At 42.0% G+C, this 25,016-nt stretch overlaps 3 protein-coding genes and 1 non-coding gene across 7 annotated transcripts in view; all 4 read right to left on the bottom strand.

Moving 5' to 3' along the window:
• The window catches only part of LOC114434383 (carboxyl-terminal PDZ ligand of neuronal nitric oxide synthase protein-like), a 134,006-nt gene extending 130,181 nt beyond the window's left edge, over positions 1-3,825 (bottom strand). For all 4 annotated transcript variants that reach the window (XM_028403593.1, XM_028403594.1, XM_028403596.1 and 1 more), the window contains exons 1-2: positions 3,358-3,825; positions 3,005-3,076 (exon numbers count right to left, since the gene is read on the bottom strand). In XM_028403593.1, the coding sequence (XP_028259394.1) occupies positions 3,005-3,076; positions 3,358-3,462 (177 nt within the window). In that variant the 5' untranslated portion in view covers positions 3,463-3,825. The remainder of the gene's footprint in view (positions 1-3,004; positions 3,077-3,357) is intronic.
• A 5,575-nt stretch (positions 3,826-9,400) lies between these two features.
• trnah-gug (transfer RNA histidin (anticodon GUG)) lies at positions 9,401-9,472 on the bottom strand. Its single transcript has one exon. It is a non-coding gene; the product is annotated as a tRNA-His (tRNA).
• Positions 9,473-10,627: 1,155 nt separating this feature from the next.
• On the bottom strand, positions 10,628-13,275 carry LOC114435011 (fetuin-B). Its single transcript, XM_028404505.1, has 7 exons — positions 12,859-13,275; positions 12,589-12,702; positions 11,888-11,966; positions 11,525-11,691; positions 11,323-11,436; positions 11,111-11,245; positions 10,628-11,029 (listed from the first exon to the last, which is right to left on the bottom strand). Exons 1-7 carry the CDS (start codon positions 13,054-13,056, stop codon positions 10,775-10,777), a joined length of 1,062 nt encoding a protein of 353 aa, XP_028260306.1. The 5' UTR covers positions 13,057-13,275; the 3' UTR covers positions 10,628-10,774.
• A 1,877-nt stretch (positions 13,276-15,152) lies between these two features.
• On the bottom strand, positions 15,153-18,687 carry fetub (fetuin B). The gene is made up of 7 exons (XM_028404504.1): positions 18,396-18,687; positions 17,643-17,756; positions 17,433-17,520; positions 16,801-16,967; positions 16,605-16,712; positions 16,218-16,301; positions 15,153-16,120 (listed from the first exon to the last, which is right to left on the bottom strand). Exons 1-7 carry the CDS (start codon positions 18,603-18,605, stop codon positions 15,374-15,376), a joined length of 1,518 nt encoding a protein of 505 aa, XP_028260305.1. The 5' UTR covers positions 18,606-18,687; the 3' UTR covers positions 15,153-15,373.
• Between the last annotated feature and the right edge of the window lie 6,329 nt (positions 18,688-25,016).

Genomic DNA, 25,016 nt, shown 5'->3' with positions numbered 1-25,016 from the left:
CAAAGGCAGATTAATGAGAAAATAATCCCTTTAAATCACTGCAAAGGTCTCCTCTTCTTTAAACCAGATAAGGCTGCGACTGGACTTTGCTGATGATGATAATAATAATACATTTAATTTATTAAAGATGTAATACAGGATCCTCATGTAAGACTGGACACCAGCTGACAGCAAGAAAAAGAAAAGATGATATCATGATGACTGTTTTTATCCTCCCAGGCTCATTTAAAGCCATATCAGATGGCTTTTATTTCAAATATTTTCATTTATTCATCTTTAGAAGGCGTAAATGCCTCACATTGCTGTTTCAGCTACAAGAAAATGCCATTTTTTAACTGGATTCTAATATTTTAAAGATCAAGTATTCATCATATCATCACATCATATCACTACAAGGCTTAAATTGTTTTTCCATCACAGTTTCCCCATTTGTTTGTGGGAATGGTGATTAATCATTCAACAATAACAGGCAACACAATCTGCGTGTGTGGATACATTATGAGAGCAGGAGTGCTACATCAGATCCTGCTGGGTTTCACGTACTGCTCCACTGTAGGTGGCTATTTCCTGCTTGGCCATGTCATTAGTTTGTTATCAGGCTTACAGGTGACTCATGCACACAATGAACAATGACACTATACATCAAGTGGTTGCCGGGCAACCTGCAATAGCTCCAACTGACTCTGCAGAAACAGGAGCTGATAGAAATCTTGGAAGAGATGTGTGCACACACTGTGAAAAGAGCATCATTTTACAAAACTTTCCCTGAGAAGCTCGAGAAAGTTACTCAGAAAGTAGACGAGTGGCCGGATTACAGTCCGCAGCAGCTGCCATGTTAACCTGGTTTCTATTCCACTGGGAAATAGTCTCAGCAGCAGCAAAACAACAAGAAAAAGAGACAATATTCACCTCGAATGTCATGTTTATTGACCAATATACAAATAAATATCTTGCTTTAACCACAAGCAGTGACAGGGATTACTTTTAATCTGTGGCTTTATTAAGCTCAATCTACATGAACATTCTGCTCGGATATCTTTCCAAAAGTCTGAACACAGAAATGCTTCCTCGAGCTCTGCTCATCTTTGTGCTGCTAATTACAGCTTGCCAATACAGCATCCATCCATGAAAAAAAAAACTTGTCATGTCATCCTCTGTGTAATGTAACCACTGGTGTCACTGTCGGTCATTGTTTTGGTGCACCTTTATATCGGCCATTCATTCCACAGATTACAGTGGAAGCCTCTAATCTGTGCGTCTGCGTGTGCTTTGTCAGCAAACATTTCCCCAGCATGTTCTGCTGCCGCTCCGCAGATGAAAGCCTGCAGCACTCCACGGGAGGAAAGTTATCTTTTCAGCTGAATATATTGCATTTTAAAAGCAGATAACCTTAAAAGGCATAAGGCTCCATTTAGGCTGAACGATTTGGGGGAAAGATCTAATGGTGATTGTCATGACTCAAGCTCAACTTCAATATTCTCTCTGAGGACTCGACACAAAAGGTGGTCCGGTGGGAGGAGGTAAATGGGATGTCATATGAAAAATACATGAACCCATTCTTATTTTATCACAAGAATAATTCCAGCGTGATTAGAGACGATCCACTCAGGATCCAATTCAGCTTGTAACACAATTCCCCTCATACTGTGTGTAAAACTATTAGCTTTATCACATATAAAGACCTCAGTTCTTCAGGTATTTCTACTATATCGGAAATGTTCCAAATTAAACCAGATCTAAATCTGCAAATTAAAACTACAGCAGTCGACTCCTCTCCCCCGACCCGCTGACAAGGGTGTGTTTCTGTTTTTTTGTTAAGTGACAAGTCCAACAAAAACAAAAAAACAGAGGCACCTTGTTTTTAGTCAAAGGTGATGGGGCAAGAATCATCATGCTTACTGGGCAAAACTAAAATAAAGTAAAAAGTAAAACCAGTGTAGACTGCTCTGGCTTCCTGGTAACCAAAGTAAAACACATGCCTTCCAGAGCTCTCCCTGTGCTGCTGGGATTTCCAGTGTGACCTCCCTTCCAAGTCTGATACCTGTGGTTTCCCTCCATTGTGTTGTCAAGCCAGTGTCAAACCGTTTTCACACTGCCCGAGCCAAAGCAAGGCGCGTTTTCCTGCCAACAACAAAAACAACAGCTGCTAGGGCAGCACGCTGGGAGGTCCGCTTTATAGGAGCCTGTCTTTACTTTAAAAAGGCCAATAAGAGCATTTTACTCCCCTGTGTCTGTACACAAGAACCTAAAGATGTTATGACCACACGGAGAGCTAAACGTGCTAAATTAAAAGGCCTTTAAAATCATCGCACAAACATGAGCTAGTGTTGTACAGCTGTGTGTGTGTGTGTTTGTGTGTGCGGTTAATCACAGCACACCTACTGCTTCATCACCATAATCCTCAAATACCTCTACACCACTGGCACAACCTACATTAGCCTGCAGAAGCCGAGAGCTGCCAGCGCTGGCAGACAAACTCGTTTGGATTGCTGGAACTGAGAAAGCTGTAAATCGTAGGTTTACACAGCAGAAAGACGAGGGGGAGAAAGAAAGGGGGGGACGGGTGAGGAGGGTGGGAGTCAGATCACACTCCAGTGCACTGCTTCAAAGGGGGAACTTCAAAACAGTGAAGGACCACATGTGAGAGTAAACCAGGACCAGGCCAAAGGGAAGTCCACACTTTAAATAACACCATCTATAACCCTGTAATAAGCACATTCATTCGTTCATCCTTCTTTTTAAGGAGGGGAAGTGGATCTTTAATTCATCCATACAACTTTCACTACTAAACTGGAGTAACTCCTACATCCAATAATAGCACAGAAAACCTGTTTCCCCTGACAGTAAACAAACTCACAAACCTGTCAAACAAACAGTCGCCGAACACACCAGCACATACTCATAAATCATATATGACTTTAGGAGTGTTGTATATTTAAGTAATAAATAAATATACGTTTAAAATTCATCATTCTGAGTGGAGTTCGGTGAAGCGTTCACTTACCCGGATTCTCCTCATCGCAGCCACGATCTCCACTCGGCTGCTCGGCCGCGCCACATCCAGGCTGCCGATGTACTGTCGTCAGAAAGGGTTAAAAACACGACAGGTACGAAACATTAACCAAAAAAAAACAACTTAAAACTGTACACGTCTCAACGTAAAGTCATCATTCACTCACTCCAGCGTCCGTCGGCTAAGTTATTTTACAAGCTAGCTGACATTTTGTCAGAATTCGATGTTAAAAAAGTAGTTTAAGCTAGCGGGAATTCCGTTTGTAACGCGTGTCCGCTCAAGAACAGGTTTAAATTTGAATTTAGGAGTCACCGCGACCTGTTTTCACTTTTTAAGAGACTCACCTTTGCTTCGAAGTTGATCCCATGCTGGAATGCTTCCTCGTTGTGCAACGGGATCCTCAAATCATGCCCATCATCAACGAGGTTGTACTTGGTTTTTCCAGGCATTTTCCCACCATGTACTCCTCCAAAAATACCCGAGAAAACTAGCTAATACCACCAGGAAACACGGTGGGTCGATTAATAATAATAAAAACAATCCCACAAATCCGCTCGGTTAGATGTTCTCCATCGCAGAGAAGCGTCCCAGCATCGCAGCAGCGCTCCCACACCGCCGCCGACAACAGCGGCAAAGTGTCCGCAAACAACTTCAGCAGCGCTCCGGCGGACCGCGGCTCCAGCTAGCGCTCTGTAACACACACACGGGCCGACGTAAACAGCGTCATGTGGCCGCAGACGTGTTTTCCTGACTTTTCCTGTGCTGGTGGTGGTGAGTGTGGAAGTTGCTTGGGTCCTGCCTCCGGATCTGGAGTCTCGCTCCCGCTCCCCCCCACCTCACCTCCTCCTCCCCCCTTTGCCAACTCCTACCCCCACGGAGGGAGGGTGTGATTGGAGGAGCCCGGAGATCCCACCTGTTTCCATTGGAGCAGAGGCGCACCGTGGCTCCTTGGAGGAGGGGCTGAAGGTCCGGTGCCCCCCCCCCCCCCCCCCTCACCCTGTCTCACACAGGCTGAAAACAACCTGTGTGTAAACTAAGGAGTGGTGCATCCTGCTGTACATTCTTCATATTCATATTCATATTTCTGCAAACTATAAACACAAGCACAGATACATTAAGCACAATTTCATTTTTGGTGACATAATTCTGCAGTTACTAATAGTTGTATAATGATATTTGGTATCATGCAAACAGTACTAATATTGATTTACAGGTAGAGCGGATGTATAGTTATAGTAAAGACACAGCTGTGCTTGTAATAAAAACAAAACAATATTAATAAAAAGACCAATGCTGCCAACTAGTGGCCACATCTAGTTTTAACTGAGGTCTTAGCATTAATATGACGTGTTTAATTCATAGTATTTTAATGCAGAAAGAGCTCAGGTGAAATCAGTAAAAATTGCACAGATTAATACATGAAATCATAAAGATAGAAAAACAAAATCCAGCCTTGAAGATGCTAACATGATCCTAGATAAATATAAAATGTCTGTTGAAGGTTGTAAAGGCAAGAAATGATATTTAACTGTGTCCTGATGCTAGCTGTGTTGAATCCTTTTATTAATCCATGGTAGCTAAACTACAGCTAGCTGGTTAAACACTTTTCATGTTTATTAGTTAGCATATACACATTAGCTGGTAGCTAACATCATGTATTGTTGTAAATCACGTTAGCTTGTGAAGTAATGTGGAAGACATGGCATCTGGCTAATCTACCAAACTGCTAATAGCGGGGAATTAAATGAATGTACTATGCATTGCTGCACTCAAAATAGTAAGGGTGATGTTGTTAGTAAGCTACTTCATTACATTTGCTGATAAAAAAAATTGCAAATGGCATGCTAGCTATAACCAAATTAGCCTCTGTTAGCTGCTGAGGAAGCTGACATACATAAGACAGCTAGCAATTCCTTCATATTTGCACACAGGCTAACTATAGTTAGCGTACATATACAAGTGATTATAAACATCGCACCCAGAGTCATCAAATAATCTGTCCGTAGACAATAGAGGAGGTCAAGTGATGGTCGAATTTTTATTATTTTTACACATCACATTCCTATTTGTGGAACATATTTTCAGGTGTAAATTAAAAGTAGATCTTTCACACTCTCTACAAATTCTGCTCAATCAGGAAAAAAAAACATCTTCAGTAACAGAGACCCGTGTGGTCAGCAGACACAGTGTTCATATTTAATGCAGTCATCATGCTGTATAATGCACAGGCCATCTGTGCCACCCTGGGAGCAAAGAGGCATCACTCCCCCTCAAGGTGGTCCCAGGCGGGTGAAGGAAGGGGAAGTGGGGCAGCACAAATCCACATTCTCACCACCTCTTTGGAAATATACAAAGTGCTGCTGCTAATGGTGTCCAGAGGGCTTGTGGTGTACGTGATTTCTCTGCGTTGGGAGCTCTCCATCTTGATTAGCATCTTGCTTGAAAATATGCCCATCAAATTAAAACAGCAGCATAGTTATTCATCAGAAGTATTTATAAAACAGACTGATTATTCTACATGCAGTATTTCCCCCACTAATAATGAACTATTCCTCTAGTGTCTGTGGTCAGGTCCTTATAACAGAACACCCTGGTGTCAGACAAGAACAGCTGTCGTCTCTGCATGAGGAATTATGGCTGAACACAACCAGTCACCCTCTTAGGGACCCCAGGTCCTGTTAAGGCTCTTTACAGAGGATCAAGAGCAACATTAATCTTCACCAGGTTGTCAAATTCACATAGATCTGTTGATTGGGGTTCTTTGGTTTTTAGAGCATATGCTCTGAAAAGTCTCTATTTTTGAAGAACAATGAGGGGTGTTATTTATCCACAACATTAACTTCCACTTAAAGTTACCAGGTTACAGCATCCATGTGCCGGTGCCATGGTACCGTCTGCACACAAGAAGCTGCCATACATAAAATATGTAGCACTGTACAACTCAGTGGCACTGACAAAGTGGTGGAAGTTGGTCGCCTAAGGTAGGAGTCTGGCTGGTAGTGGCTTATGCATGTCCCTCCTTCGTTCCTGCTTTGTGGACCTTCAGAAATGGGTCTCTTGAGCTCTTGAGTTAGATTGTGGTCAAAGGTGGAAGGAGTGTGCACAAGTCTCGGACCATTAGAAAGGGGCTCACAGCTATTATAATTGTCTAACTGGGGACCACTGAGTTCCTTTTTTATCTTGGGGAAGAGAAGTCTGAGGAGACAAATCAGGTGAATAGGCCAACCATTATCACTCAACGGTGGACTTCAGTCTGGAGCGTACCTCCTCTTGCTGAATCCTGGTCTGAGGGATCATCAGGCTCCTGTAAAAGTGTTTTCCTTTTCCAAGAAAACAGAGGCCATCACCTTGATTCCACTGGATCGGATTAGTCTTTGGTCTCTGGTTCGAAGTGGCAGACCCACAAGTCTCATCCATGTTTAGAAACTGCTGCAGAAATCTCACTTCAGAATGAGCAGATCTGACTCTGAAGAGTTTTAGGACTCAGCCAGCAAACAGTTAGGTCATGTGAAATCTGTTGAGGACAGCTTTATGTCTCCTTCCTGTGCAGACAGTGATTTGTCTTCCAGGACCTGTGTCAACTGCCAGAGTCTGTCTTCCATGTTTGAATTCACCGTGCTGTTATTAAGAAGGTTGACCACACAAACCTATCCTAACACAAGGATTCTGTTCGCCACAAGCAACACACACACATCACACACAGCCCAACACATCATGTAGGCCTTCCAGCTAAATTAATAATGGTGATTTTCAAAGAATGTGGGCCACACAACAAGGGGAGCAGCTCCTCCAGCCCAAGAAGAAGATAAAGGGGAAGCAGTGGGAAGCAGTGGGACGAGTGGCGACAACAACACATTTATAATTTGGCCTGAGGCTGTGTAAGGACATGTAATATTAAAGCAGCAGTAAAGATGTCGGCTGCTCACACCCAGAGGTGGATGTGTGTAGATGTGGTGTGATACAAAAAGAAAGGCCAGGAAGTATCCAGTGTCCAAACACAGGCCAGGCTGGCACATCACAGTGGTAGTTAAGGGACGAGTTTGGACTTTCATTGATCCTATCAGTGTTTGAGGAGCCATCAAATGGAGAGTTATTGGACATGCAGCATTATTGGACATCGGTGCTTTAATGTGAAGACATTTGGATCAGCAGCTATGTTAGAATTCCTCCACAACATTTCATAATAACCCATCAAATCTATCTATCAGCTGACATTTTACAAACATGGCCCACACGGTCACACTGGATGAAAAGCCTGGGGATCACTCTTCATCTCCTGGACCCCGCTCCATGAATATCTGAATACATATTAATGGCAGCACGTCCAAAAGCTTTGCTACGTATTCCAGTCTGAAACAACGTGATATGCTGATCAGATGACCTTTCCCTCAGGCCTCTGGGGATGGAAATGTCAACCTCAGCCAGCCAACAGCTTGGAGCAACCTGAGGCGCTCAGCACAGCTGCAGGAAAAGGATGGAAGTGAAAATAGAAGTGACGGTGACACCGTGTGGACACATAATGAAGTGCAGGGATATTAATTTACAGCTGCATGAGAAAAATCTGTTCAGAAGGGGAAATTACTACACCACAGGATCTAAATATGTTGAAACAAAATCTAAAGTAGCCAGCAGCAAAACTGGGTCTTGGTTGTCCAACATGACAACAACCTGAAGCATTCATCTCTTCTAGAAAGGAGCTACCTCCAGGAGAGCACAGTTACAGGGATGCACAAGCTGACATCTGATTACTGTACCACAGACCGGGTACCATGCCAGGAGGGCAGCAGGTCTAGAGGAGCTGCAGACATCGTCAAAGCAAAAGGACACATGTGAGCATATCAGCATCAGGGCCTCATCAGCCTGAACTTAAACCTCTGCACACAGACACTCTGCACTTTAAACCATGAATACACTGCATTTTGTACTATATATATGTAATATATTCATACTGGTCACTTTAAAAATATAACTCGCACTGCTACTCTTTTTTATTCTTTATTCTATTTTATATTTCTTTAGATATATTTTAAGCATGTCTTTTTTTAATTTCATGTGTCCAATTGTGTGTCTATAAGCCAAGAGCTGCTGAACACAATTTGATTGTGCCTTATAGTGACAATAAAGATTCTTGATTCTTGTTTTACATATTGGGAAATAAATCTGTAAAATAATGTAAGCTTTCTTTGTAAAACTAGTATGTTTGGTTAAAAATGATTTTTTTCTTAAACAGAACAGTGCAATATTTGAAAAGGAATGAATTTTTCATGTTATGATGAACATGATGTCAGTAAAATGTATGTGTTTGCTGAATAACATCAACACTTTTTCTGCTTTTCAGGAAGTCACAACCCCTTTAATGCCATTAATCACAAAAACAAGCTTTTCTTTGTCACACTCGGTGTATGTCAAGTCATAAAAAAGCACTTTAAACGTTCAGTTTGATTTCATGGAGACCTGAACAAGGTGTCAAACAATGAATGAGTTTAAACATCTGAAACATTCAGGTAGATTGAAGGAGCCCTGCCTGTAATGAGAGCTGGAAGCATGATGCAGCGCTCTCAGTCCGAGCTGCTCTCAGTCCGAGCTGCTCTCAGTCCGAGCTGCTCTCACCGTTCCTCTTGGATCACTCTGCTCTGTGTAACTGTAAGAATGAGTCACTTTGTTGCTTGGCAGCCAGACGACTCTTATAAATGAGAACATGACTTTGTATTCAGCCGGCCTCCCCCTTCACAGACCTGAGGTCTTGTATAGGTTTGTTCTTCTATTTCACATCCTCTCACAGTCTGCTGGGCACATTGTGTGCTCCGGCCTTAACGGGCCTATGAAGCTGTCACTGCAAATCACAGCAGGGCTCTCCCCTGTAGTGGGTATAAACTCTGTGAGGACCGTATGAGAGACTGTACTGTTGCATTCACACAAACAAAGAATGATAACTCCAGGATTATATTATGGTGCTTCTCTACTGAGGCCTGTTGTATGACTTTAAACATGGTCAGTATAGCTTCACACACACTGTCTGTCACTGATGTGATGGACTGCTGACCTGACCTGTACCCCGCCTCTCACACAAAGCTAGCTGGGTTAGGCTCCAGCCTATTAAAGTTTATAGCTTTAATTTGCATTTCTACAGAGCCCTAACAGAATATTAGACATGATAAAATTGATATGCTGCATAACTTTATTTATTATTATTATTATTTTTTACAAAAAGGCAGAAATAATCCTTTTAATGCAGGCTAATTAGAGTGCATCCATTGTTAAGCTAACATCAGTCAGAGTTAGTGTTTTTTCTACATTTTTTAAATATGTGTCTTCATCTACGTTCTTGGTATTTTTCGCCGCTCTGTTCAACAAACACAATCCTTTGTAGTGATCCTTCATAAAAACTGCCGTGACCCGGATTCGAACCGGGGTTGCTGCGGCCACAACGCAGAGTACTAACCACTATACGATCACGGCGAGCTGTCCTGGGGACTGAGCACACGCACATGCGACACGCTAGATCCAGAGCAGGAAGACGTGAAACAAAAGTGTGATATAAGGTCTGTTATATTCACCCACTCAATAATAACAACAGTCCATTGCGCATGCTCTAAACAGTTTTTGGGTCGTCTTCTCATTTTAATGACGATCAGTGACGTTGTTCTGCAACATGACCATCAGCACCTGATCAGCAGGCAGGTTACAGTAACTCAGTGAAGTGCTCAGATCTTTACACCTAACGTTCACCATCTTTTATATGAAGCGTTTGTATTTGGAACCTTGTAATGACAAGTTTTAAGGTGAAGTTCTACTTCTAGTATAAAGAGTGTAACATTTAAACACCTCTCCTATGTATATATATATATATATATATATATATATATATATATATATATATATATAATACACCGAGGGCTTCCCTGAGATTCAGTGGTGGAATGTAACTAAGTATTTGTACTTCGTTACTGTACTTAAGTAAATGTTTATGTATTTATACTTTACTTAAGTGAAAATAATAGTGCATACTTTATACTTTTACTCCATTACGTTTTGCAGCTATTATCTGTACTTTCTACTCCACTACAAGTTTTACAATGTCTGTAGTTACAAGTACATTTATGAATACAGCTGTGCTCATACAGCTGTGCTGGACTGATGGTGTCACGCTGCCAGCTGTGTTTCTACAATGAGCCTTAATCATGATGCTGGTGCTCTGGCTCAGTTAGCTAACTAGTTAGCTACCGTCTGCTAACACAGGCCCATCCTTCCGTGTTGGTATTGTCAATTTTAATTTGAAGATGATTTCTTTGATTATTTTAACCTGTTCAGATCCTTTGCAATGGAAATCAATCATATATATTCAATGCATGAGTACTTTTACTTTAAGTACATTTAAAAGTAAGTACTTAAGACTTTTACTTAAGTAGGATTGTTGATGTAGCACTTCTACTTTTACTTGAGTATATATTTTGCTGGTTAGTTGTACTTTTACTTAAGTACTTCAGTACTTCCTCCACCACTGCTGAGATTATACTTAATGTTTCTGGGGGATATCACTGCACAAACACAACTTCCAGATTAATTAAATAAGCATTCATTTATATTGCAAAATCCACAAAAAGGACAACCTGCAGCTATGTAAACACTTTAATTTTAATAATTCAATGTAATCTCATTGAATACATAGATTATTTTTGCTGTAAATTACAGTTTCCTTTCTTAACCAATCACAAGCCAGACTGAGCTTCATTGAGTAAGCACAGGTCCAGGTCCAGCCAATCAGAGCTTGAGTCTCTCTATGCCCAGATTGTGTCTGCGCGGCCCGGGGCAGGAGGCCGCTGCTGGGGATAATCTGGGAGAGGCAGGCTGTTCCACCACGGTCCCAAGGAAGCCCCTGGGCTTGGAGACGTTGCTGTCAGAGGGTGAGACCGAGTGCGTGTGCTCATGGGGGTGAAGGTGTGTGTGGTTGTGGGGCTGAAGCTCGGTGTGGTCCTCGGGTGCTTTGGCGTGGGCCTGCTCCTCCACAGTGGCAGCCTGTTCAGAGGAAGAGGAAGGAGATCTCAGGAACATCTAGATATGAAACTTCTTGAAGATCAAATGCATCAAAGCACATACCTGAGGCTCATAGATCTCACACTTCACCTCTACGGGTATCTGGTTCTTTAAGGAGCTGCCCTTTTTTCCAGCTGGAAGCCTGACTTCAAACTGCTCCTCATGAGCCATGTGGGATCCAGAGCAGAAGCCTCTATGCTGAGGAAGGAGCGAGTGCTTTTATAACATGATGCTGCCATCTTGGTAAAATAAATGAATGACCGGGTCTCACTCACAGCAAACGGACAGTCCATGGGAGCACAGCCGCTCACTTCACTGGCCTCTGTTTTCTTTGAACACACCGTCTCCACAATGGTGAATTCCACAAAGTAGGACGGGCCGACAACCCACTGACAACGTACAAGCACATGAAACGCAGCATTTAAATGTCTGGTGTGGAGGAGGAGAGGATGAAGGTGCAGTTATTACAGTCCTGACCTGTGAACTGGCCTTTGTGATGTTCTCCAGAGTGAAGTAGTTGGCCAGGCGACTCTCTTTATTAAACCTCTGAAGGGAGAGATTGGCCGTCTCCTTGACGATGGGCTCGTTCAAGTTGTCGGCGGTGGGGCAGTCCGGGCACACATCCACCACGGTGGTAGCAGGAACTGAACATTAAGAAGTCAAAGGGACACAGACTGGCTGACGACACAGTCACAGGTAAATCTTACATTTAAAGCCGTCCGACTGACAGATTATAAATCAAACACATCCACATAATCACACAGAGGAGGTGTCTTTAATTTCACACCCATTAACAAAACAGACTTTCCATTTCTGATGTGAATGTGAGCTTTCAGGTACCTTCACGAAGTGCACAGGAGTAGCTCTGAAGTTTCACCTGGCTGTCAAAGAAGGCAGAAACCTCACACTCTCCATACACCTGAACACACACACACACACACCAAACAAATGTCACACAGTCAAAGGACATCATAGAGGACATCAAGTGTCCATTATTATACAAAAAGACTTGAAGCTAAACATTGAACTTTTGTCATTTATAACCACAATAAATCTGTAACATCTAATAAATGGCTCACTGCTACTAAATAAACACTTTTAGCTTAGCAAGCTAGCTACTATGCTAACAGTGCTAAAAGGCGGCTCTGTCATATCATATATTTGATGTAAACTTTTCACTTATAATCACCACAATTTTGTCACAAATCACATCTAGCAAAATTAAACAGCTTATTGTGCTAATACTTGCTAAAGTACATAAACATTGTTAGGTTAGCAAGCTAGCTAACAGTCAGCCAACAAGTCAGTTAAATATGAAGGATGTTTTGTATGAAGATTTTTCCCCTAATTAAATTGGAACTTATTTAAATACAGCTAGACTAGTCATTGATAACTCAAAAGTAAAAAACAACAACATTTGGCAGCAGTCTAAAATAATACTCATACAGCTGGCTGACTTATTGTTTGGCCTTGGGTTGAGCTTACTGTAATTCCCACAAAGAAACAGTCCTTATGTTGCTGAGTGATGCAGCATTACTTACTGGAACATCTTCAATACCTCTGACTTCACATTGTTTCCATGGTTTCCCACTTGAAATGTGGCATTTGGTCTCCATGACATCAATGGTTAATTTATAGAGCGACCCACCTTTCTCCTGCACACCCACACACAAACACACAATTTCATCATTTTACTTTTAACTAGTCATTCATCTTCTGAAGCTCCACAAACGCTACCACAGTTTATATACAATGCAATATGGTGTCGAATGCATGCATGTGTGTGTGTGTGTGTGTGTGTTCCCTCTGACCTGTTCTGGAGTGTGAGAGAGGTCATACAGTCTGTTGAGGCTCAAGACGTATCCGTCCCTCCTGTCCTGGTTGATCTGCTCCAGAGATTCTTCTGCCACCCTCACCGCCTCGGGGCTGCTGCAGCCTGGTGGCTCTGGTCTGGCGCTCCCCTCCTGCTGCAGCAAAGCCAGACACAGGACCAGCAGGTACACACTCATCCTCCAACACACATAAACACACACAGACACACACACTCACTCACACAGAGGCTGGGCCTGATGAAAACACAACCTAATTTCACCTGATTGAATTACTAAAGCCCGTCCTGGTGGATATAATTTAACAAACACACACTGGCCTGGAAATTTGTGAAAGTTGTTATCGTGGGTTTCTACAGACAGACACATGTCAGACAGATGCTGGACTTTCGCCTCTTTCCCAAAGGATGAGCAAACAGCTGCTATCTGCTGCTCTGCAGGCCAATGGCTGGCTCAGGCTGACTGAGGGGTCAGAGTGCACTGGGGAACAGGGAAATCAAATACATATTTCATTTCTTCAATATGACACAGTTTAAAACTAAATGTTTTAAAAGAGAAAACCAAATATAAACATGGACCAAAATAGACATAACTTTGCATTCATTTCCCCCCATAAATATCTTATTCTTTTAGTATGAGCACAGTCAGAGGCTTATTTCATGACAAATAAAAGGACAGAAAACCTGTATCCACCTGCAGATGCTGTCATGCTGGAAAAAAAGGTTTTGGGATCACCAGAGGCAAAGAGATGAAGGCTCATTATCACTGTTCTACCCAAACACATGTTAAGGGTGTTTAAGTGCCTTAAGTAAGTGGAGGCAGTGCAGGTAAAGTGTCTTGCCCAAGGACACACAACAATGACTAGAGAGGAGTTGGGATCAAACCACCAACCTTCTGGTTATTGGACAACCCTGCTATACCACTGAGCCACTGCTGCCCAATTCTATGCATGGCTGCTCCACTGGAACAAAGATCAGCATAATAAAAACCATAAACCATAAACCATCTCTAGGAAAAATGTATTTCAGGGTACATTTTATCTTTTTAGCTGGGTCCATGTCCAATCCACTAACATGATGGAGGCAGGGATTATTGCATATACTGCAGCCAGCCAGCCACCAGGGGGCAGTCAATACTCTGATTTTCTGGGGACATGTTATCCATGTTCATTTACATTATTTATGGTTTGTTGTGTACTTTATGTATGACTTAATATCATTAGGTATTATTGCTAGTTTAGCATAGGTTTGGCTTTAAACTAGCAGCAATAAAGGGGTTAAGAGAGAGCTGAAATTCAAAAGTAGACCAGTCAATTACCAATGGGCATAATATGTGCAGTATATCATTATTAATTTCTGTTAGACAAGTGTTTGTAGACTAGCTTAGCCTTCTGTGAGTCAAGCTAAATTCATTTGTTGTCTTAGTGAACTTGCTTCCTTTTTTATTTAGCATCTTTATTTTAAAAGGATTAGTGAAAAATATTCTAGTTATTGCTGGACTCACAAGCCCACCCAAAGAAGGGAAAGTCAGTAAACCAAGTTTCCACCAAGAAATAAATACAAAATAGCATCTGGTATCACAGGAGAACCCAGGCAAACCAGCACATGAGGAAAGGAGCCCATTAAATGCACAAGAACAGGTGGGTGATCAGACACAGGTGGAGCTGATTAGGGAGGAGCAGGAAGTGACACATGATGGCAGGAAGTGAAGTAAAAAACTAAACAAAACGTATAAATCAGGAAATAATATTAGATTCATTTTTTTTTGTGGCCTACATACAGCCTGGAAACTGAATCATGTGATTATTAGGAGAATATTCCTCCACTGTTTTCCACTAATCAGGCTTTCAGACATGATTAGTGGGTGCAGACAATGCACACAGACTGAAGGCTGTTGTTTCTTCTTCTGGATGTTTAAGCAGTATGTTGAAGCTTATTTTAATACAGTTATCTGCAGCATATTTTTGTTTTCTGCATATTATTCAAGTGTCTCTCCTAACAAGGTTTGCTCTGTTAACAGCAAGCATTTATTGGCAAATCAACCCTGTTTGGCCACTAGATGGTGCTAGTATGTAATCTCTAATATATGAATTGTTTTGTAGAAATGTAATATGTATGACTTTAAAAAAATGTAAAGATCAATTTCTGACATAAAACATCAAATTGCATTGAAGACAGACATTTTGATATTTTTTTTTTCTTTTTAGGCTGATTTTTTTCTTTGGACAGCTGGTAATGTGGAGTCAACACAATGCTGAATAATACAAAAACACTGTATCTGTGGTATCAGCTTTTATTTTCTGCAGCCATGAAGAGACAAGATGAAAACATATAAAAGACGGTCTGACTGTGGTAATGATGTCGGGTATATAATGTCATGTGTATGTATTCTGCCTTGATTTGATGTCACTGTGTGGCGTGTGTGTGGTCACGGTGTGTTACACTGATGTTTGAAAAACGTCAGTCTTTGTATTTTTGTCAGTTCCCAGTCAGCCATCTTACGCGGCTGGCTTGAACATTGGGTCCTCATTGAAGAGCTGGTGCACCAGAGTGTTTCCTGGGGCTGGGGGTGCACACTGGGCTGAGACCGATACCGGGAAGGGCTTGATGGTGGGCTCGCTCTCTCCTGGAATCTGAGGGTCAAGCTTGAGGGGGAGGGTGACTGCAACTGCAGGGCCTCCAACGGGGACATCGGGGAAGGCGGGCAGGGTCATGGGCTGGTCCATCGAGGGCAACACCCTCACCGTGCCCTCGGGGTGGTCATGGGCTGCGTTCTCGTGGTCATGGTCGTGGTGATGGTGGTGGTGCTCGTGCTCGTGCAGGTGAGCGTGCTTGTGGTCATGGTCCAGGGCGAGCTCGTGGTCATGGTCGTGGGTGTGCGTGCCATCGGCGTGCTTGTAGTCATGGTGGTGGTTGGGGGAGTCGCCGCCGTGGTCGTGTGCCTTGGCGTGGTGAGAATGCACATGATCGTGGCCGTGGCCGTGGTCGTGGGAGTGGTCGTGAGCATGCCTGTGGGGGCTGCCTACGTCGTGGTCATGCGTGTGGTGGTGGTCGCCGCCCTCAGGGTGCTTATGGGTCATGTCGTGGTGAGAGTGAGGCTTGGTGTGGTCGTGCTCGTGGTCGTGCGTGTGTGTGTGGTCGGCGGCGTGAGCTTGGTCGTGGTTGTGGGTGTCTGAGTGTGAGTCATTGTGGCTGTGGTCGGTCTCACCGCCCAGCAGGTGCAGTCTCTTCTCTCTGTCTGCAGCCTGAACAACACAAAGAGGAACGATTGTGGGTCAACATGAGGTAAGAAGCACAGATTTAGACATTTTCCTTCTGTCACACAAGGAGTTGGAATCATACCTCGGGCTCGTAGATCTCACACTCCACACTGATTATATCACCAGTGGGATTTTGGTAAAAGGAGGCCTTACAGAGGCCCTTATGCTGCGGAGCGAAGAACAAGAAAAGCAAGTAAGAGATGAGAGGGGAGGATTGGCTGCGCCTGTGGCTTTTATTTAATAGTCAAACAAACTGAATTTCAGAGTAATCCTCTGTTTACTGATATAAACCTAAACACACACACACACTGTGGCTGTGAGCAGGAGTCTTTGTTTGCAGTTCTAAAAGCTCAATAATCCCTTAATTTATCTCACACACCAAATCTAAAATCAGCTATTAATTCTAATTTCACACTAAGTCCTAAGTACTAAAAGACATAATGTATGTGTTTCCTTTCAGGTGACTCACAGCGAACTCGCACTCCATTGGGGGGCAGTTATCAGCCGCTTCTGTGCTCTTGGTGCAGGTGGTCTCCTGGATTGTGTACTCCACATTGTAGTACATGTTCATGGCCATCTGAATACACACACAGAAAAAAAATTAATATAATTACAGGTCATCAGAGAGCGGGAAGCAGGTAGTTCCACAGAAAAGTGAGACCTACCCCAGCAGAGGCCCGGGAGACATTGAGCAGAGCGAAGCGGTTCTTCAGCTCATTCTCCTTGTTGAACTTATCCAGGGAGAGAGTCACGGTCTTCTGAACCGCTGCGTTATCCTTGGCTATTTGAGTTGGGCAGTCGGGGCAATTGCTGTTCACCTTACTTGCAGGAGCTAAGCAGACAAAAAAAGATTTTTATTATTAATCTGTCCTGTATTTCACCTGATTGTCAACATTTTTCTGCTGATGTGACATTTGAGTGCCTTGCCTCAGTGTCCAACAATGTTAGCTTCCCTGTTAACACTAAACTTCATAAAGCTAATCTGGCTGCAAAATTATTTTATCAGCTAGTTGCTATGACTGAAATCAAGGTCAGATCCATGCAGTGCAGCTACAGTTAGCTAACTAAGAAATAGTTGGCTAACTTGTTATTTTACAACAGATAATATGTATTATGCTCTATGGTGATAATGTTGTGATACAAGCAATATACTCACTCACAGGGGTCACTATTTACAAGGTTTTAACATTCATTCATTTGAAACCTTCAAATATTGTGAAATATTTTGGCTGGATTTTGACAGAAAATGTATCATTAATGTATGTGCATATGTGTATTGCAGTGTTTCTTGAAGTACCTGGTCTGACAACACAGTTGTATTTGTAGAGACGCACCACTCTGTGGATTTTACTGATGTAGATTGCAGCCTTGCACTGTCCATACACCTGCAATGACAAACGCAATAATAAGTACATACAATATCTTAACAATATATGTCATTTTATCACAGTCAGTGTGGGACCAAAGTTATTAAGTGATGTGTGACAGTGTGTGTGTGTGTTCTAACCGGTACGTCTTGGAGGGGCCGAGCCTCGCAGGTCTTCCAATCCTTCCTGCTGAGAACGCTGCAGTTAGTCTCCACGACATCCATGGTCAGGTAGAAAACAACGCCGACCTCTCCCTGTGACACACACACACACATGCAGCAACAGTTTAGTCAGGTAATCTAGTGTCTTCTGATCCAAATACATCTTACCACATTAGAACTCTCTGACTGTGTGAAATATGTCACATATTCATCCCATCTACTGCTGACTGCAGGTAATCAGATTCAGGGCTGTTCATGTTCAGCATCTCCACCCTTTTTCCAGGCTGGATGTTCCTGTTCCAGCACCAGGCTGCATCTGTTAATAAAGTGCAGCCTGCTGCCAGTTCAATAAGAGGCACATAGAGTGAAGAGGACACCAGGACAGCAGTGATTAAAATAGATGCACCACAGTGCGCTTCGTTCCTGTTGCATCAGATTTGGTGGAGTTACAGCACTGAATTTGTAGAACATTAGTGTCTCTGACTTTGAGCTATTCACCCATGAACATTTTTTTCCTGTCAGAATCAATGATTGTTTAATTTTTGCTTCACAGCTGTGGTTGTTAATGACTACAATTAGAGACATCCAAAAATATCCACAAACACATCTTGCTGCCTTTTTGTGTTAACCAACATCAGAGTCTCTTGGAGTATAAGCCAGTAACAAAAAAGACAAGTCTTTAAATATGCATCCTCATTATCAGGTGGAGGCTGACTCTGTTGCGTGACTTACATGCTTGGTCATGTGGACGTTGGACAGGCGGTGCAGGCTGAAGATGTAGCCCTCCTGCCGGTCCTGGTTGATTTTGGTGAGAGCCAGTCCAGCGGCGCCGTTCGCTGAGGCATCTTCACATGATCCCTGCTCCATGGCGGCGGGCTTCACTGGTGCACCGCGGGCGCACCCCAACACCAGCAACAGCGACAGCAGAACACAGGACTTCATGGTTAAAGACCTGAGAGGAGACTGATGGAGCGACCTTTTATATCCTGGACGCAGGCTGTCTCACTCTCACAAATCTCTACCCCTCGTGTCACCTCAGGTAAATATAACCATTGACCCCCCGCCCACCACCACCACCTCACTAAACACATGCTCCTATCTAGGAATGCTGCATCACATCTATCTGCCAGCCAATCAGCTACTGTACAGACTTGCACAATGAAGCTTATCAGGTGGAAGATAATCAATCAGCCCTGCAGCGATATGTTGATCAATAGGGATCATTGGGTTGGACGTCAACTGATCCACTCATTGTACTGACTTTGACCTAGATGAGACTCCATCCTCGACAATGGAAAAAACTTTACTGCAAAACATTTGCTTTGTTGTAAACACTGCAAGAGTTTACAAAGGGTACAGATGGTGGTCACAGGCAGGAGGAGTCTGCAGGAGTCCTGGACCTGAACTGCTGCTTCGTCTTGATGAAGTAGAGGTAGTCTAAGGGGGCAGATGAACAGTGGGGGGTAATCCTTTTATTGAATCTTGTCTCTTGTCTCAGCCCCTGTAATAGTGCAACCCCTTACCAGAAAACAGAGGCCATCACCTTCATGTGGACCTGATTGTTTGGATTGTTCTATGGTCTCTGATTGGAACCGGTGGAGCCAAATATCATCCATGGTTACAAACTGCTGCAGGATGACCCTCAGAAAGTGTTTGAGGTTTGTTGAGTTCTAGGCCCACTTTGAGCTGATCTTTTGGTCATTGCTAGTCTGGAGTTTGTTCCTGGGGTGGTACCTAACTGTGTCAGTGTACTGATCTGTTGGATCTTGTTAGTGGTCTCCTCTTATAGAGAGCGTATATCTATGAATGGAGCATCTGTATTCATTCTAAGTCATGGTGGAAGGCTGTGCCCATCGCCATATTGGCAACATTATAGTCGCGCAAAGTAGTGGAGTGTGGAGCAGCAGGAAGGTTACGCTGGAAGTCAGTGCCTGTCTGCTCTTTTAAAGCAGCCATGCACATAATTGAACCTGTCAATAGGACCCAAAAAGGCATTGGCCTCATTCCTCAGGCCTGGATGATGCTGGTTAAAGTCAGCGTCCATCCTGTCACTTCACACCGCTCTCACTGTCTTGTGACCTTGTCCTCGTTGACCTGCTTGGGTCATGAGAGTCTTTGAGACTATGATAAAAACAAAAGGGCTGCTCGTTGTCCACTTGAATGCCACAAAGACGATTAACTCTTCACCGGATGCTGCAGAACAATTGGAAGCTTCAGCACATTCCTGAACTTTGACCCCACACCGGTCTGCACAGATGGAAAACGAGCGGTTATGTTTCGGTAACGACAGGGAAACATTTGACCTTTGTCATAACAAAATAAACAGCACGGCTGAAAATCAATATTTTCTGTGGAGCTGCTCTGTTTAAAGGTTCACTTACGCAAGAACAAGGAGAAGTATCAGGTCACGGCCGATCATACACACCAATCTGAATGAATTGATCCTCCAGCCAACCATGATGGAAGCCATATTAACCTTCCACCATTATCGTAGGAAAATATTGCAACAACAACTAAAACGTTGTTCAAGTGGACCCCCTAAAACATCACGTCACACGGACATACTTCAAGCTGCAGTTCGCCAAACATTCAACATTTCACTTGAAATATAATCACTGACATGAAATGCTTCAAAACTTCCAGGTTTCTGCAACAAAAAAAGAAACAGGATCTCCACACATTTCATTATTTAGTAGTACAGTACACACACAGTCTGATGCAACATGCGGTGACCCTTGTGTTGTGTGTGTTGTTTGTTTTCAGTCGTATTAGTGACATTTGTTGGTTTAACTGCTGCAGCCTTTGGTCCATAGAGGAAGGACACACACCGGAGAGGCGGCTGCGGCCTCAGATAGAGACATGGGAGGTATGAATGTGCTCTTTTATATGTTATATCTTCACTGGTTCACGTTTCCATAAACTGAAAAGACACTTTATGTATTCCAAATAAATATATATTTATATATATATTTATATAGAAGTTGGTATTTTCTCTTTTGCTTTGTTTGCTACACACATTGTGTAAACGTATGTGGCAATAAAATGATCTGAGGCCCCTGCTGGGTGCCATCGAGGGAAAATATCGCAATAGGTGAAGTTTAGTGACTGTTTAATTCATGTGTTATGGAACAGTAGGTGCACAGCTGGGCCTGAGAAGGTGGATTATTTTGTTTTTTTATTAAAAGTATTTATGGATCAGCTCGATTTTAGATTTAGATTCAGAAAACTTTATTTGTCCCCGAGGGGCAATTTAAGGCACAAGTGAGCAGCTTGACATATAAAATACAAAATATATGTTCAAATATGAAGTATGTACAGGTTATCATGTCATAAATGTTATGACTATCCAAAAATATCCATGAACAATGTAAACAGATTGTATAAATAAAGTGACTGAAGTGCAAATGTAAGCAGTGTAACTGTATATGCATGCATGTATAGCAACATGTGAATTTGTGTTTGCTATATACATCTCCACTTTGTGAGCTTCTGTCTCCTCCTTTTATCGTGTAAAACAAAGATGAACATGGATCACTCTGATGCTCTGGTGACTAACCAGAGGAACGAGTGCTCATCTGATGTGACATTTGAGCTGAAGACATCTTCTAGATAAAAACCGGGTTTTAAAGGGCAAAGAGCACTTTGGCACTCAGAGGAAACAGTGGTCACTGTGTCTATTTTCGTTCTTCGGATCAATAAAGGTTGGCTTTTAAACTAAAGAAAATATGCAGGTTTAGTCTCCACGAACACTGTCAAATATGTTGTAAACACAAGGGGGTGCTGCAGAGCTGCAGGGGTGAGAAGAGAAACATTTAAATCTATGGTTAAATCCATGTAAGGACACATAAAGCCGAACATGTCAGCAGAAAGCTGCTCGGTCCTCACCTAACACAACCCCGCATGAGCTCACACGCTCAGATCAGAGCCAGATCTGTGGATTTATCTCATTAGTGGGCTGAAATCAGTGCTCAGAGGAATGACGGTGGCTCTCTGCCCGGGCTCGTGACTGACACACTGTTTATCTCATCTGGCTCTCAGGTCACTGTGCTGCTGCTCACACAGGGAGCCTGCAACAACCACCTCAGACCTGATCCCTGTCAAACACACACGTCATGTGACCTAATGTGTTTGGATTTCAATGATCTGGATTCAATGTGAAAGAAAATACACTACATAAACTGTGCATTCCCCTCTTCACGTGTGTCGCATTTTTGCCAACCTGCCTCAGCACAGCAGCTCCGCTCCTTATAAAGACAGCTGGCATAAAGTGTGCACTCTAACACGACCTCCACGTCCAATCTGGCAACTATTGATACTGTGGAGTCATTTAATCAGTCACAGGAGGAGCGTGGTCTCCGTGCAACCTGTTTTGGTCTAAAACTAATCAGCAGCAACAAGTCTGGGATCAGATCGAAGTACACTGAAATACCAAACATCAGTTTAATTTAAGTTCCTTTTGTTTGCATGTTTACATGTTGCAGGACAAGGCGTCACTTTAAACGCAATAATGAACTAAGTACTTAACATCTTAAAAACTATGTCTACATGGGTTGGACTAAACCCTTTGTAATTGTGTTCCCCTTAAATAGAATGAAATAAAACTTGGCAGAGATAATGTCCACAAGCATAGCTACAGCTTGATATTACTTGGGTGCTTCAACTGCATCATTTGTGAGGAGATATTCATTGTAAAAAAATGGTTCATTTTTGCTTTGTGCCATCTTAATTTACAAACTAATACTTACACATCTGAGCAAATCTCCCAGGTGTTCCAAAAGTATTCATATACACCTTGTGGTTGCTGAGATATACTCGATTCACTTTGGGCATGCCATTTTCAAGTTGAGGCCTTTAAAAAAAGAGGCTTGGGGTGGAAAGGGTTAAATTTCCTGTTAACGCACTGCATAACACTTTTATAGATTAATTAATTTTTTTTAAATTTTTTGTGAATAAATGGGGGATTTATTTTTTTATTTATTCATTTATAAATTAGAACTCTTGTCTTAGCAGTTTAGCTCACTTTACTTTCAGGCTCTTATCTTGTTTATTTCCCAGACCTAGGTAATGCACAGTACTGTACACCTTTGTTTATATTGTGCTTTATGTTGGAGTAATATCAAACAAATAAGAAAATGACGTTTTTAATGCTGCATAACAAAAGCTGGCAGAATAGATTTAACTGTTGACACAACCAACATAATGGGACTTTCTATGACACAGACATGTGACAAAATGTGAGGTTGTGGGAGCACAGCCATATGTCAATTTTAATCATTTTTTGTTATTATGTTTTATTAATGTAGATGTGAGCCGACAGAAGAGAATCTAAGTGTTCACAAATATGTATTTCAAGAAACTGATGATCTACTGGGTGATATTTCTGTGCGGACCCTCTGGGACCATGGAGCCATGCTGGTGGTGCTCCCTGATGGAGCTGCAGCACAGGTCACTGAGAGCTCCCAGTGCTGTATGTCAATACCATCTCACCCCTCTTATGAGTGTTATGTAAGATGTTCTGTTCTTCAAACTGTTTTTGTGAGTCAGAGTAATGAGAAAAAAATGTAAACTCACAGCTTCCTCCATCAGAATGAGCTCAGTGAGAGCAGTGTGGCTCAAAGTCAAGGTTTATATGCTGTTTGAACGGTTTGTTTTTTAGTCCGTTGTATGTTTAAAACTACTTGATTCAAGATATTTTACTTAAATAGCAAAGAGAGACGTAGATGTAAAACATAATAACTAAAACTGGACCAGGTTCACTGACCTGGATACAAGTCAGTGAACAGGGATTTGTATTTATCCAATGTGATATCAGTGCCATGGCATATAAATAAGATGCTTTTAATGACATCGTGCCTGCATTAACCCACATTTTAAGCTACTTGCGTATCATTTCACGCCTTTTGGTGGTGACATCACTCGACCATGGAACGATAAAGCATATTTGCAGCCACTCATCCTTGTACTATCTTGATGGGGAGATGTAGTGTAACGTCCCGCCTCTATGTTTGCTGATACGGATCATGCGGATAAGGCCAATAATGGAAACTGAGAGTGCACGCCCAGCTTCTTTTGATTGAACTCCTTGTAGTTTAAAATGTAAATTTTATTGTAAATTGTAAAGTTAAATTTAACTGTTAACTATATTGCTGTGTGACCAGTCTCTATTTTTTATTTATTTTATCCGTCAGCTATATATCGAAAAATGTATCGATTAGTATAAGACCTGCTTTCTTTCATGTTTCATTTGGGAGTTTTCTGCCCTCTAGTGGTCAAACACTGCTTCACATGCACTCTAAAATTCTCACAATTTAACTTTTGACACAGTTAAACACTGTTATGAATAATTCTCTTTCGTTTGATCGAAGCACTTTTTCTTTTAGGAACACTCTCACATTTTGGTACTTTAGATCAAAGAAAGAATAAATGATGAGTACAGCAGCAGATTTCTGCTGTTAATTCCCTTTAAAGGATGAAACTGCCTCACACGGCTGCGTGATATATAAATATATATATAAAGCAAGATAAATATATGTACAATGTATTTATACAAGTCAGAGAAGGATATAAAAGAATCAGTGTGCAAACGTTTGTTTTCCTCATCTCAACGTTCATTCACAAATTAGATGCTCCAGTCTCTGCTCTTGAGTTTGATGTTGAAAAACAGTTTAGAGGAAAATGGCGTGAAATTAAATCCAGGTGACATCACTAACTGCAGGCTAATGCCCTAAATTACACAACTCATGACTGGCTAATGGAGCCCTCTGTGCCATCAGTTTATTAGATGTGACTGGACACACACACACACACACACACACTGTAATCTCTAACTGTAATTTCCTAAACATAACAACAAATTATGCAAAATGAAAACATCAATAAAGTTTTAGTGGAAATGATTTTTTTATTCTAAGTGGGTCAAAACATGAATGATCACTGTGTGAAGGATTCATGTGAACAGCACATATAAGTGTCCATCATGTAATGGATCAATTAGAAATATTAGGAATAATTAGTAATATATTAATATAATCACTAGGAGTGTAAGAAGATTCTGTGAAATATCGTGATGTTTTATTTGGAGATACTGGATATAAGTTGTGGCCAAATCGATTTTTTTATTAATTATTTATGAGCAGACATTAACTTCAACATCTTACTTTTGTGGTGCACACTGACTCTTTCAGCATAAAAACAACTTGAATGTGAGATACAGTTGCATTGTGCAATGTTCTTATAATTAAAATAATTAATTTAACATTTTGTTCTTGTAAAAGATGTATTACTAGTATTCAGGTGAGGCTTTGCAAACAAGCTTTCCCTACCCTTAGAAATATATCTATATATATTTATAAT

The sequence above is a fragment of the Parambassis ranga genome, chromosome 4 (assembly GCF_900634625.1).
Source record: "Parambassis ranga chromosome 4, fParRan2.1, whole genome shotgun sequence".
Classification (NCBI taxonomy): domain Eukaryota; kingdom Metazoa; phylum Chordata; class Actinopteri; family Ambassidae; genus Parambassis; species Parambassis ranga.
The sequence above is the reverse complement of the archived record's forward strand: the minus strand, read 5'-3'. Positions and strand labels throughout refer to the sequence as shown.

Excerpts from the sequence above, each read along its gene's own strand:
- LOC114435011 (XM_028404505.1), bottom strand. The coding sequence starts at position 13,056 with ATGAGTGTGTACCTGCTGGTCCTGTGTCTGGCTTTGCTGCAGCAGGAG. Across the intron at positions 12,703-12,858 it reads TCTCTCACACTCCAGAACAG|GAGAAAGGTGGGTCGCTCTA; the intron begins GTCAGAGGGAAC and ends GTGGGTGTGCAG. Across the intron at positions 11,967-12,588 it reads GAGGTATTGAAGATGTTCCA|GTGTATGGAGAGTGTGAGGT; the intron begins GTAAGTAATGCT and ends GTGTGTGTTCAG.
- fetub (XM_028404504.1), bottom strand. The coding sequence starts at position 18,605 with ATGAAGTCCTGTGTTCTGCTGTCGCTGTTGCTGGTGTTGGGGTGCGCC. Across the intron at positions 17,521-17,642 it reads GGCCCCTCCAAGACGTACCG|GTGTATGGACAGTGCAAGGC; the intron begins GTTAGAACACAC and ends TTGTCATTGCAG. Across the intron at positions 16,713-16,800 it reads TCTCCCGGGCCTCTGCTGGG|ATGGCCATGAACATGTACTA; the intron begins GTAGGTCTCACT and ends GTGTGTATTCAG.